Consider the following 14089-nt stretch of genomic DNA (forward strand, 5'->3'; position numbering starts at 1 on the left):
CTCAGCTGTCTCAGCTGTGGTCTGGAGCCTGCCTCAGTTAAACCTGAAAAGTGGTATACTCCACCCTTCTGGGTCCTTTCGATAAATGTCTTGGCACCCTTGATGCCAAGTTTGGAATTTGTCCAAGCACCTATGGGTGGTACATGGCTGTTTTGCTTGACACCCACCCCCCCGATAGTGAGAGTGGAATTTCCCCAGGAGCCTATCTGTGAGTGGTCCCACTCTGCAGATACGGCCGTTCTGATCACATGGGCAGATGCCTTAGGTGTGTCTCCTTGCAAATGTGTCTGTTCTGACCATGTGGGTAGATATCCTAAGTGTGTCCCCTTGCCAGATGTGTCTTTAAGCAGTTTTCCTCTTGAACCAAAGAGTCATGGCTGACTGAAAGCCATCTTGGTTGACATGAGTGACTCCACTTTATTTTATAAACTTTATGCTATCTTGATCAGACCAATGCCATTTTATTGGTCCTGCTCTTTCCCAGGATCTGTTCACACAAAAGCACCCCAAACATGATCCGTGCCCACTGGCAACGTCTGTGGGCAGCAAGAACAAGAGAGCGCGCCAGGCTGTGCCAATCTTACACGCAGAGTTCTCCATCCCGTTCGTGGGTAGAGCCCTCGGCCTCTGTAGGCAGCTGATACAGAAGAGCTAAGGCCACACTCATGCTTTCTGAACAAGGTACTTTCACCTGCTGTGATACTGGGCACAGAACCAGCTTGCCACCCCGTAGGAACAGCCACAGGGAGCTCTATTTCCATTGGTTCCATCCTCACCAGAGGCTCCTAAAGGACAATAAATGCACTCTGAAAGGTTCTGTCGTGTGCCCAAGGGACAAGAAGGAAATGGAGGGCCACCCTGGCTCCATCCTCACATTTGCTTCGTGGTGTTCCCTTCGAGCCCTTAGCAGACTTTCCTTGTGGGTGCTCCAGGTTGGACTCTGAAATCCTGGATTCTTCCAAATGTTTTCAGGGTCAATGAAAGCTGCAGACCGCTCCTCCTCTCAGTATTACTGTTTCCATACCCGGGTTCCCCTAATATGGGAACAGCAGAACCAACACGTGTCCAGCATTTTCCCCAGTCACAGCACAACAACACGGGGACACACATACACCCCACCTCGTAGTGGGGTCAGGGATTTACTGTCCTCTGGAGGGGTACTTCAGGTGCATCCTTTTTTATCTCGACCCAACTTGCTCTCTAGTCTTTGAAGTTCCCCCACGAATAATGAACCCTCAGTGGCTACACGGCTGTCTCCCATGACCACAGGTCTCCCCTGGAGACTTACAGCTTATGGGGACCATGACGACACCACGCAGCTCTCAGGGCCTCGGGGCCTCTGCTCTTCTACTGACTCTTCATAAACGCCCCCTCGTGAGAGCGCCTCCAGGAGACAGGCATGACTGCAGTTCAGCTTTTCTTCCAGAAACCCAGAAAGCTCATTCCCCTTGGGTGGAGGCCCCGCTGCCACCCTCTGCTGGGCATCCTCTGAGTGACAAGCGGAGGTCAGTGCCTGCGGTCTGCGGACCCCGTGAAATGTCAACGGCACTGCAAAGAGGGGCTTTGGTGGGACAGAACCTTCCAGGACCTTTGGGGCCTCTGGCGCCGCAGATCCTGATAAGGAAGTTGAGGCGCCCTTGAGTCAGCATGTTTTCTGTCTCCACAGGGACCTGGACGGAGAGGTGGACGTTGAGCTCCCTGAGGTGAGCCTTCTCGCCTTGCTGCGGTGGGAGGGGCTCAGTGGCTGTCCTGGAGCCTGTCCTTGCACCTAAAGCGTCACATAAGACTCGGAAGTTCAGGGAGTGGTCCCCTGCGATCAGGGAGGCGGCACCTTGACCCTCCCCTCCTGGAAGACAAGAGCAGGCCCCGACAGTGGGCCGGGGTGCGTGCCTGGCAGAAAGCTGCTGCGAGGGATCTCTGTGCTACCCACTCGCTCTGTTCCCTAAGAGGCAGCTGCTGCTTCTAGAGGGATGGGATAGCTTTACAATGTACTCAGTTTAAGAAAAATAATGACTAAATAGGAAACGAGAGAGGCGGGAAGATTCTTTCACTGTGGACTTGGGGGAACGTGTTGCTTCCAGAGGCTGCGAGACCTCCCCGGGGTGCTCGGATGTAGCTGGAACAGCCTCACTGCCCCACCCCCAGTAACAGTTACCTGTTCTCAGAAGGGCACCTGCTGCTCTCGCTGCCATCTCTGGTTGCAACTTACTATTGGGACCCCCAAAACAAAGCAAGACAAACACCCACAACCCTTGCTGAGCTCTCTCCACACACCTGGCCCCGTGCGCCACGCTAGGGACAGACTCCTGCCCTTAAAGACTTTACCATCGACGCCGATGCTGGAGCAGCTGATACAGACAAGGGTGCCGAGTGGTGAGACAGCGCAGGGGGCGGAGACAGCCCTGGCCGGGTCCTTGCCCGGTCGGGGTCCGCTTCCCTCAGCGCTCTCATCTGTGTGGCCAGGAGAGCTCAGTCAGGCCACTAACAAGTCCTTCCAGCGCTCCTTGGAAGGAGCCTCTGCAAGGAACCATGACTGGGCTCCCGTGCCCCCGGCACGGTCAGTCCCAAGTCTGAACAGCACACACATCCCGTAGCTGGAAGGACCCGGCTCTCCCCCAGTGGCCCCCTCCAGCCGGGCCTCTTCTTTCCTGCTACTTCTGCGCAAAGCAAACGTCAAGGGTCTTTTCTGTGGTTCCAACGCAAGCTCCTCTGTTTCCATTTTAGCCCCCGAAGCCGACTCTGCCAGGCCAGGAGACAGAGGAGGAACGGCAGTTCAGGGCGCTGTTTGCACGAGTCGCCGGGGAGGTGAGGTGCGGCTTGGGCTGCCCAGGCCTTGGTCCCTGTGATGCCCCCAACCAGGGTCACAGTGACAGGAATGTTTGTCAGCAACACTTCCCAGAGGCTGGGTGCCCCAGGCATGCGGGGGGCTGTCACAAAGTGGGACCAGCCCTGGCCCCTGGGAGACCCAAACAGACAGACGGCCTCCCCCACCACACCTCACACCCGTGGTGACAGAGCGTGGGCACCAAAGGAGCTCAGAGCCGGGGAGGAAGCCTTCACGAGGCAGCTCCTTGGAGCTCTGCCCAGAAATTGTGGCCTTCTCGCCACGCTGTTTGAAGGTAGTATCCAGGCCGCTATTAAATTATAAACACACACAGCATTGTGTCCCTTAAGCCAGGGCCGTAGGGGCCACCGAGGAAGAAGAGAGTCTGTCCCTTAGCTCCTCAGCCCCGTTCCTGCTCTCTCTGTCACTCAGCTTGCTTGATGAGTTCTTGCTGTCTCTGCTTAGGCCTCTGTCCTCCTAGAAACTGCTCCATTCATGTCCCCGGGAAGCCTCTCAGTGGGTAGCCATGAATAAATTTAGCCTTGTAACCAGTTCATGGCAAGATGCTAGCGACTATGTTAGCTTCCCGTCCGTGACCGGGCTCCTGGATTGTCAGAGAGACACCTAAACCTGGGGGATACAGCCCTCATTTGACAGGTCAGGGAGACTTGGGGGCCGTGGTCTGGGGTGGAGAAAAGGGGGGACCTGTGAGGCTTTGTCTAAACCACAACAGGCAGGGAGCAAATTGCAGCCTTGGGCGGGAAGCAGGTGAGGGCAGAAGGGTGGGGAAAACCCCTCACCTCCAGCCTGTTTTGGGGGCTGGCCTGGTGAACGTCCCCTGGGAGTGGAAGGGGTTGTGGGGAGGGACGAAGGTGCCAGAAATAGAGATCCAGGTTTGGGCGGGAAGGGGACTGTGGCAGGAAAGCCATTCACCTTTATTAAAGCTGAAAGTACCCGGAGAATTCAGCGTCTGGTCCTGCTTGTCTTCCCACCAGCCGGATGAACATTGCGATACTTGGCTCCTCCGTTCGGTAGGGGTTTGGGCCAGATCAGCAGTTCTTCACTGGGACTGAACATCCCAAACCCCAACCACCCAGCCCCCAGGCCTCAGAAGCCCCAGGGGTGGGGCCTGGGCAGACATATGTAAAAATAACCCCACTGGTTACTTGCTGATTTGCTTCTTCAAAACCCTGGACTGAAGGAGGCCAGTGTTCGTGCTGCCCGAACTGTCACGTGCAAAGCCATCAGCTGGGCCTCTGGGAACCACAGGGGTCCTCAGCGGGAGGGCTGGGGCGGCCTGGACTCTGCCTTTCTAGTGAGCTTCTCAGTGCTGTGCATGCGGAGATTTAGCAGGACTTCGAGGAGCGCCCTTGGTCAATGGTTCTGAAATTCAGCCCTGGAGGCTTTGAAAATAAGAGCCATACTCCCAGGTCTTCTGATTGAACTGGTGTGGGGGTAGCCCCCCAGTCCCCACCCCATGTAAGCATTTCAAAGGGAATTGGGGCTCAGACCCAAACATCCTCCGATGTAAGAATCACAGAATCACGAAGGAGCTTTAGCTCAGGGACTGGGAAGCATGCCTGACCCACCCAGTGTTCTCCACCTTCTCTGGATTGGGACCCAGGTCTCTGAGAAGGGAGTTGGCTGCAGCCACATGGGACACTGATCTGGGCCTGTAGCAGGTCCTGAGAGCTGGTCAGTCACCTGAGCCAAATCAAGCTCAGAATTCAAAGGAACTCACCACAGAGGGCCACAAAAAGCAACTTTCTCCACTTCAACAGGACATGGAGGTGACCGCAGAGGAACTCGAGTATATTTTAAATGCTGTGCTACAGAAGAGTAAGTGCTCACACCCTCCACCCCCGTCAGGGACCCCAGAGCTCCCGGGAGGGACCCTGGGACAGCTCCCTGCCTGGGTCCCAGTTCCCCAGGCTACCTGCTCCTCAGAGCCACAGGCCTGCTTTTCAGATCTGATATTAGGCAGACTTTTAAAAAACTTACATTGCTTATTTCCTGATTACAAAAATGATGCAAGTTTAGGGTAGAAAATTCTAAAAAATGCAGAAGAGCCTAATGACAAAGATAAAATCATCAATGATCTCGCCATGCATCATCATTGTTAACATATTTGTGTTTGTGTGTTTTTGAGTTCATCATATATGTAGTGTATATATATATATGCCCTGGCTGGTTTAGCTCAGTGGATTGAGCGTCGGCCTGCGAGCTAAGTGTCGCTGGTTCGATCTTCCAGTCAGGGTACATCAGAGAAGGAAAACTCTGACTCCAAAAAACCTCCGCTGCCTTGCGGCATACCTCTTCAGGGGAAAGGCTAAGGGAGTAAACCCCGACAGAAAATCCGGAGCCGGAGTCCCTAAGGCGGTTTGACGTTGTAGTCAACACCGGCAACTCCTGCGGCGCACCTGAACCCAAGCTGTATCGACTCCGTCTTTCCCTTGGACCCTTCAGCTGCGAAGAGAGGGGGGGTCTGCTGCATGGGCAACAGCAGACCCTCCATATTACCCTGCCCAGGCTCTGTAGCTTCAGCGTCATCGCAAGATGTCGATTCAACACGGGAGGAGACAGATACCATGTCACTCCCGAGTCGGACTGCACAGCCATTCTTGGCGGTGCAGATAGACTCTGAAGAAGCTACACCATCGTCTCTCGAGACGGACGGCTGCCGACGATATATATATATATATATATATACACACACACACACACAATTAGTGTTAAATTATAGATAGAGTTTTATATTTTAATATATCAGCTTTGAGAGATAAAACCAGTCGCTATAACTCACCCATTTCAAGTCTCCAACCTAGTGGTTTCTGCTGTGTTCACGGAGGTGAGCGACCATCAGTACAATCAACTTCAGAACATTTCTTCATTCCAGAAAGAAATCCCGCACCCAGTAGCCGTTTTCCCCAGCCCTGGAAAACACTCATCTACTCTCTGTTTCCATAGAGCTGCCTATTCTGGGCTATTCCTGTAAAAGGACTGACATCATATGTGGCCCTTTATGACCAGCTCCTTTCGCTCAGCATGACATGGTCCAGGGTGGCCACGGTGTAGCGAGAGGGTCCACGCGTCAGCTCCCTTTACGGCAGCCGGAGCATGGGCTGCTGTCTGGATCGCCCGCTTCTGTTCATGTTCCTCCACGGATGGACACTTCGGGGTGGACGCATTGCTGCCGTGAACATTCACGTACAAGTTATCTGTGTGGACAGGTGTTTTCATTCCTCTGGGGAGTGTAGCTGAGAGAATTGCTGGGCTACATGGCAACTCTGTACTTAATGTTTCAAGCAAAGGCCTGACTATTTCCCAGAGTGACTTGTACATTTGCACTAGCAGCGCATGAATGTCCAAACTTCGCCAGTGTCCCAGGTTATTAAATATGCTTCAAAAACGTGAGCCTTCAGAACTGTGTAATATTGTAACGTATCCTGTGGACATAACCTACTGCCCTTCCGTTGGTCATTTCTGTGATTTCTAAATTGTTGCCATCATAAACAACCCTGCAAGAAAAATTTAACTGCTAAGTCTTTGCTTGGAATTCTTAAAACTAAGATAAATGGATAGAAGAGTATTCCCATTTATAAGGCTTTTTTCGTATTTTGCAAAGTTTCCTCCCAAAAGGCCACGTCACCGTCTACTCCCACTAGCACCCTCAGAGAGCGAGCCCCAGATCGGGCCACACCGTTAAGACTTTCATCAGACGGAAATAGGTATGTTTCCGGGGGTAATCTGAATTCTGCTCTCACGTGTGATTTCAGAAAAGGACATCAGATTCAAGAAGCTCAGCCTGATTTCCTGTAAAAACATCATTTCTCTAATGGATGTATCCTTTCAAATGGGGTGGTGGTGCAGAAGTAGGTGCTAAGTGTCTCCTAGAGGGTGGCACCTGGCACCCAGCAGGACAGTCTCCTGCACGGGAGTGACCAAGCCAGGGAGACGCCTGGTGCTAGAATGGGAACAGAGTCAAAGGCACAGGATGGGAATGTTTTTGAAGGGACTTGGGGGCCTTGTTGCTACTTTGGGGTCCCAAGCAAGGGAATAAAGGAGTTTTTGTGTTTTTTCGAAACTTTTGATGCCATTGCGCTCACACCTGCCACATCCCCTCTTCAGAGAGTCGCGGTTTAATCATTACACCCCCCCCCAAAGCCCTGAATCTGTGGGTCCCTGGTCACCCAAGCCACCCTTTGCCTCCCCACCCCCTCCCGCAGTCACAGGCCGGACGTCCCACAAGGAGCCTCAGGTTGGAACGTGCTCCCATTTTCCTTGATGTACTTGGCACAGACCAGTGGCAACGGGAAGCTCGAGTTCGATGAATTCAAAGTGTTCTGGGACAAACTGAAGACGTGGACAGTATGTCACCTGGCGCGCGCATGGCCTCTGGGGACCGTACCAGCCCGGAGCAGAGGGGCAAAGGGGACAAACCAGGATGGGATTCCAGCACTGACTTCTGATGTCACAGAAGTATCTCAGTGCAGCTGCCCTAATGAACAGGGAAACAAGAGGGACTGCTTCCCTCTGGGGGGCCCGCCCCAACCCTGGCCTCCCTCCTGCGCTGGCCGTCCCCCCGTGGCTGCCATCGGGGCGCCCTCCGGGGCTCTGTGTCCTCACGGCCTCCGCTGTCCTCCCACAGAGCCTCTTCCGTCAGTTCGACGCGGACAGATCCGGCACCATGTCCTCCTACGAGCTGCGGACCGCCCTGAAAGCTGCAGGTAACGCAACACCTGTTCTCGCACCTATGAGCTCTTTCTGTTCGGTCTGTTCATTTATTTCATTCTTTAGAGTCCGCATATCAGTGAGGTCATGTGGTATTTGTCTTTCTTTGACTTATTTCACTCAGCATAATGCCCCCTAGGTCCATCCGTGCTGTCGCAAATGGTGAGATTTCATTCTTTGAGAAATGTGATTTCAGTAGCCCCCTGCCAACACCTTTGGGTTAATTCCCTTGAGAAATTTCCACTCACTGCAGGTGTCATGGCTGGAATCCCCAGCAGGAAGCGACGTGCAGCTGGGTGTGGGCTCAGACATGGAACTCAAGGAAGGCGAGCGTGGGGGTGGGAGCGGGGCTCAGACACTGCCCAGGGTTAGGTTCCCCCAAATGAGGCTTCCTGAAAAGTCGGCAAGACACGGTGGGTGAGGTTGGTGTCAAAACCAAGACCAACCATGAACTCGTTAAACTCAGAAGGTACAGCTGTGACTTCACCCGCACACCCCCTCTTCCAACACAGACATACACTGTAACGCTGCATTCAGACTGCGTCTGGCGCTGCCTTTCATGAGTTCACCCCTCAGCTCACTGGCGCTCCCTGACGTTGCCCCCGTGGGACTCAGCCAGGCTGTCCCTCACTGTTCCCCACAGGCTTCCAGCTGAGCAGTCACCTCCTGCAGCTGGTCGTCCTCAGGTACGCGGACGAGGAGCTACAGCTGGGCTTCGATGACTTCCTCAACTGCCTGGTCCGGCTGGAGAACGCCAGCCGTAAGTGTGCACGGGAGCGTGTGTCCTCAGCCCCGGGAGGGAGCCCACCTCCCCTCAGTCCCCTTCCAGGAGCATGTAAGGACCCACCTGCTGACAATGACAGCAAGGACAGGCCGCAGAGAGCCGTGGTCTGGGGTCTGTGGCTTGTGGGGTGCGTGAGTCTTCTCTGCAGCACTTTGGTCCCAACAGTCTTTCTCTACGTACATTCGGTGCCTTTGTGGGAGGGTGACGCAGTTGGTCCTGCCTCATATCTGAGAAAGGACCGCTTGCAGGTCAAATTCCCCTCAGCACATAGAATCACGGGAGTCTCTCTCTCCCCCTTTTCCACCCTGTCTTTGTGTTTGGTAAACCTAGATGCTGACCCAGTTACCTCAAGCAAGATGTGTCACCCCAAGGAAGGAGAGAGATAATGTGTAGGTGGTCTTGGCGTTTGCAGTTTATTGTCATATTGTCTCAAAGCTGAAGCTGAATGAAGTGCACCCAGGGGCCTGTAACTCAGCACCAGGGTGGCTGCCATGGGGGTGCCCCATGCCCCGGAGGGTGTGCACGCTTGGCTTAACACTCCAGGGTCACCATCTTGACCCCACAATGCTTGCACGAAGAGCCTATATTCCCATTTTTGCGTCAGGGCGCTCGGATGAGGAAGCCAGTCCCGCTGGCATTTTCTGAAATGCATCTGCCAGGCTGGGTCTGTGCACCTCACGTCCATGGGGCTAGAGCTCCCTCTGCTTCTTCCGTGCCATCAGAGCATGCGTGTGACTTGTTGGGAGCCTGTCTTCCTACACTGTAAGCTCCAGGAGGACCATATGGAGCGGACGGTAGAGCACACATGCGCTGACCGATATGCTGGTTTGAGGGAGGTGAGCAGGTCCTGAAGGCCTTGAGCATCAGTGGCGGGGGTGGGGGTGGTGCTTTCTCCAGGTGGACCAGCCGTTAGTGAGTGGTGCATTTCACAAAGACCCTCTTGAGAGGGAGTCACTTAGTAGACCTACAGGGTGGTCAACAATGACCTAGAAAGTATGAGATTTGATAGCTTCTCTCCCTCAACTGCCCTTTTCCTTCCGAAATCCCGTGAGGCCCCAGCTTTCCATCAGGGGGCTCAGCTCGTTCTTACCATCGAGGAAGAGTAGGGAGAAGGCACTTCAGGCTTAATATCATCTACTGGGATCCACACGTTATCATCACCTGGAGAACTTTTACAAGAACCCAGGCTAGGGCTGTACTCCAGGATTACTTTAAACGTTTTTTTTCTAGAAAATTTCAATCAAACTTTTAAGTATGAAGAATAATCTTGGTTCCCACGAGCCCCCCCCTCCCCACCTGTGCTTCTCAAACTTTGCCCCACGTTACAATCCCCGGGGCAGCTTCAACATGTTGATGACCAGGCTGCCCTGTAGACCAACTAAATCAGAAGAACCTACGGGGGTGGTATACAGAGCCAGTGTTTGTAAAAATTCCCCAGGTGGATCCAGCGCTTTATACCCAGCCTCAGTGATAAACATCTCGTAATCCTCTCCCTATGTTCCCCAACATGTACTTTTTATTCTGAATTATTTAGTAACAGAGCTCAGAAATTCGGTCCTTTCATCTGTAATTTTCTCTAACAGATAGACTTATTCGTAGCATAGTCATCATGCAATGTGTACACCTTAAAAAATTCTCAGGAAGGCCGCAACATCACCGAAGACCAGGTGGTGGTGAAATTTCCCAGGTCCTCTTCTGACCGTTGCCTGGTTGTCTCAGGATCCACTCACTGCATTTAGCTGGTGGGTTCTGTCCCTTTTGTTCTGCGGCAGCCTCTTCCTCCGTTTGTTCTATTTCTCAAGGTCCCAGGTGATTGTCCGGTGAAGCCAGAGTTGACAAATGGGAGGCTGAGGCTGAGAGAGCAAAGCCATTCACTCAGGTTATTGCAGCGGGCGGAGCATTCGGTCCAGACGGGCTCTGCCTCCTATCCCGGAGGGAGCGCTCCTCTCCCCGGAGGGGACTGTAAGCTTTCAAGACTCACCGCAAAACTTCATGTACGCGTGCTTTTATGATGGAAGTAGGGCCATGGATTGCAAGGGATCTTAGCCCGTAAGGGGTTAAGACGGGGAGATGTTCTGGATATTGTAGATGACAACACGTACCACCCAATGCCAAGGCCACTGTCTTCCTCCCCCGGGGAGAGAAATCCCGCAGCCGGCCTGAGTGGGGCCTGTGCTACGGACGATCACCACCAGGTGGCGCAGCTCCTCCGCAGGTTCACCAAACGCCCCTCGTACTGGGGAAAAACCAAGCCTGAAGGACTAGTCCCAGCAATGATGCCTCTCTCCTGTCTCTCCCATCAGGGGTGTTCCAGGCCCTCAGTACAAAGAACAAGGACTTCATTCATCTCAACATAAATGAGGTATGACGAAGCCAGACTTCCGCTCAGGGATGCAGCCAGGGCTGGGCCCAGAGTCCACACTCCATAAACGTTTGCCGAATGCAGGATTGCATGTGAGGGTTAACATTCGGCTTTGGGGGTAAAACACCAGTAAATTGGCTAACATTTTTAAGGGACTTTGCATTTAGCAGGCAATATAATTGTTACAAGAGTCCTGTGAGCTAAGGACTAATAGTCTCCCCATTTTGCAGAAGTGAAACAGAGGTATCGAGAGATTGGCCCCCTGGAACAGAGCGAGCTGGCAAACCCTGCCTTCTCCTCCTCCTCTTCCTTCTGCCATAGGGGCTTCTCAGCCAACCTGATTTCTATGTTCTGATTCGTTCACTCCCCCTTGCTCACGTCATCCTGTGGATCTCATGATTCCTGGCATGTGTGCGTGTGAATGTATGCACGTGTGCAAACTCCTCAAAAACCCTAGAAATACACAGCTTTTACCAGTTACAGGGGCTGATCACAGCAACAATGGTGGCAGGGGGAGAACATGATGGGGTTTCAGAGGCTGGGAAGGTGCATCCCTAGTGTGGCGTGCCTTCTCCAGCTGCCCCGTGTGGTCCCACAACCAGCCAGGGGAGTGATCAGAAGTGCAGAGGATTATACACGACAACACTGTGTCGGGAGCTTCAGAGTGGCTGAGAGTCTTGATCTTCATTGTTTTCACTACAAAAAAGAAATGATCAGTGTGTGTCGTGATAGAGGTGTTAGCTGACCCCACAGTGGTAATCGTACTGCAGTATATAAATGTTTCATATCAACACACGGTGCACCTTAAATGTGAGCCATTGTTACATGTCAATTATATCTCAGTGAAACAGAAACAAGAAGCAGGATCCCCAGGGATTCCTAAACACACTGATCTGAGGACTCTGCTGAATCCTTCTCCTGCCCACAGGCCGGGGACAGACTATGGGACACTTTCCTTCACTGGCCCCGTGACTTCCATGTCCCGTGTTTTCCTTTCTGTCCCTGTGTCTTTCTGTCCAGCTCTGCCTTCCTGGAACCTAATGGTGTGAAGTCAGACGCACACACATCACATACTCGGCTCCCTTCCAAATTCACCCGCAGCTTTGGATTTGGGCACCATTCATGGACCATTCCAAGATAAAGAGGCTGATGACAGCGTGTCCCAGACCAGGGGAGGAACTCCCCACTTCCTGTGCTCTGAATTGGGTCAATCACCCTGCTCTGTGCCTCAGTTTCACCATTTGATGAAAGAGATCTAGGCCTTAAACTTACACCCAAAGTCTGGTTAAAGTCATATTGTATAATTTGGCAATTTTATTATGTTGATTCATCACTCCTGTTCCCATGTACAGAGCCCAGATCCCTGGATACATTGTAAGTACGCTGAGCATAGAAATGGGGCGTTTTTCTTTTCTGGCATCCTCTTTCACCTTCAGCATGGATAACGCATTCAATCACTATAAGTCCTCTGACTGATAGCTGTAAAAAACACTCAGGACTCCTAAGAAAGATGTGATGAAAACAAGAGGAACCGCTGGGCTTACCTTTATTTATCATTCACTTCAAGGTTTTGCCACTTAGTGAGCATGAAGGAAGTGTGACGGTTGCCACCTGTCCACAGTGCAAGGGGAGTGGACAGGCTTGGTAGTCAATGGCCTTTTTGCCAAAGACTTAACATGTCAGAAGCATGGAGGAAGCGTTCTATTGCTTCAGGTTCAAGGGGTCACTTCTAACCTCAGTCTCCACAGGCGCAGGGGCGGAACAAGCTCTCTCTCCTGTCCCCCTGGCTCAGCAGACCCAAGTCACCCAGTGTTAGCTCTTGCCCCTGGCCTGTAGTTACCGCTCTCCAAGACGACAAGACGAATCTGCGTCCTCTCCCTCCCGTCCCCCCATTTTCAACCTGCTCCCCTCCGGCTGCACGTTAGCATCTCCTGGGGAGATTTTAAACCCCAGGCCCTGGCTGTCCCCAGACCAGTTCAATCCAAAGCTCAGGTGCAGGGACCCACGCAGTGACATTTTTTAAATTCCCTGGTGAGTCCAGTGTGTGGCCAATTTCAAGAGCCAGCATTCCGAATGCCTCTTCCTTCCACCCGGGGTACAGGCTTTCTCTGCCTGAGCTGGCCTCACCTGCACCCTCTCTGCTAAAAGAGTCTGTGTGGCCGCCTTCCTTCACCCTGGCCTTGGCTCACGCTGTGCCAGGGAGACAAAAAAAAAAAAAAAAAAAAAAAAAAAAAACCCTTGGAGATCAAAAAATCCCCCCGGAAACCTATTCCCCCCAGTCACCACATGGTGACAAGAAAGCTGGTGGAAAGTGGGGGAGGGGCATGAGAGGTTCGGGTGGAGGAGGTAAGGAATGACTTCCCTCTCCCACAGCCCGTCCTCGATGGGGGTCATCTCTGTCTCAAGGTGAGGGGCATCAAGAGGAAAATGCCCTTTAGACAGCTCTCCGCTGCACCTGGGAGGCTGCTGGATTCCACGGGGGAAAAGCACAGTTCACTCTGTCTCTCTCACCATCTGCATTTGACTTGAACTCGCTCAGAAGGGGCTCAGGACCTCTGGGAAATGCAAAGTGCTGAGAATCCATTTCTTTTTCGTGTTGCACATGGAGGCAGAAGTCCACATCTGCAGGCAGTGGCCGGTGAGGCAGTCCTGTGGCAGGAACGTAGCCAGGGCCATTCCCGAGGCTGGGGGGGAAGTGGAGGCTTACCCAGCCCTCTCTCTCTCTCATCCTCTCTCTTGTTCTTTTACTCCCAGTTCATCACCCTGACCATGAACATCTGAGGCTTCCCTGGTGAGAAGCAGCCAGTCCAGCCGGGACTTGGCTCTTGGACCGTGAACTTCAATACATCTCCTGGTGCAGAGCCCCCATGCCCGGGCTCTCTCCCCTTCCACTATCAACCCCCTTCCTCCCACATGACCCCCCACTTCATCCTGATCTCGGAAGACTGAAACAGACTCTGCTGTGCTGTCTGACTTGTGGCTGCTTCTCCGTGAAGTCACTGCCCTGAGGTGGCTGGGCCACTGGCTGTGCCCTGCGTCCAGGTTCAGGCACATCTACTGATTCCTTCCCGCATTCCCCCCACCTCCTCCCATGATGAATCATTCCAAGTTCTGGTGCACAGAACCCCGGCTCTAACGTGGCTGCAGTCATCGGTTTTACTAACGCAGAGGTGGCCTGAGATGAGACGGGAAAGGCTTGAGGCCATAATTAAGCATTTCCTCCATCATGGCTGTGTTCCCTTACTGGGGCAAACATCGGGGTTCCTGGGTGCTTACTGGTAAGACTGGAGCAATGTGGAGCTCTCCACCCCCTCCCCACAGAGCTACACAGTCTGTCTAGTCCAGACGGTCTTTGTCTCCAAAGCTCTTGGGACAGAAAAGCCAAAGC

At 53.1% G+C, this 14089-nt stretch overlaps 1 protein-coding gene across 1 annotated transcript in view; it reads left to right on the forward strand.

Moving 5' to 3' along the window:
• The window catches only part of CAPN9 (calpain 9), a 40683-nt gene extending 26862 nt beyond the window's left edge, over nt 1–13821 (forward strand). Inside the window, exons 12-20 of the mRNA XM_090263526.1 lie at nt 1667–1703; nt 2725–2805; nt 4606–4663; nt 6601–6665; nt 7124–7192; nt 7473–7551; nt 8199–8315; nt 10643–10701; nt 13456–13821. Of these exons, the coding sequence (XP_090119652.1) occupies nt 1667–1703; nt 2725–2805; nt 4606–4663; nt 6601–6665; nt 7124–7192; nt 7473–7551; nt 8199–8315; nt 10643–10701; nt 13456–13482 (592 nt within the window). The 3' untranslated portion in view covers nt 13483–13821. The remainder of the gene's footprint in view (nt 1–1666; nt 1704–2724; nt 2806–4605; nt 4664–6600; nt 6666–7123; nt 7193–7472; nt 7552–8198; nt 8316–10642; nt 10702–13455) is intronic.
• Nucleotides 13822–14089: the final 268 nt, after the last annotated feature.

This window comes from Furipterus horrens, unplaced genomic scaffold (genome assembly GCF_987537825.1).
Source record: "Furipterus horrens unplaced genomic scaffold, mFurHor1.1.pri manual_scaffold_15, whole genome shotgun sequence".
NCBI classification, from domain to species: domain Eukaryota; kingdom Metazoa; phylum Chordata; class Mammalia; order Chiroptera; family Furipteridae; genus Furipterus; species Furipterus horrens.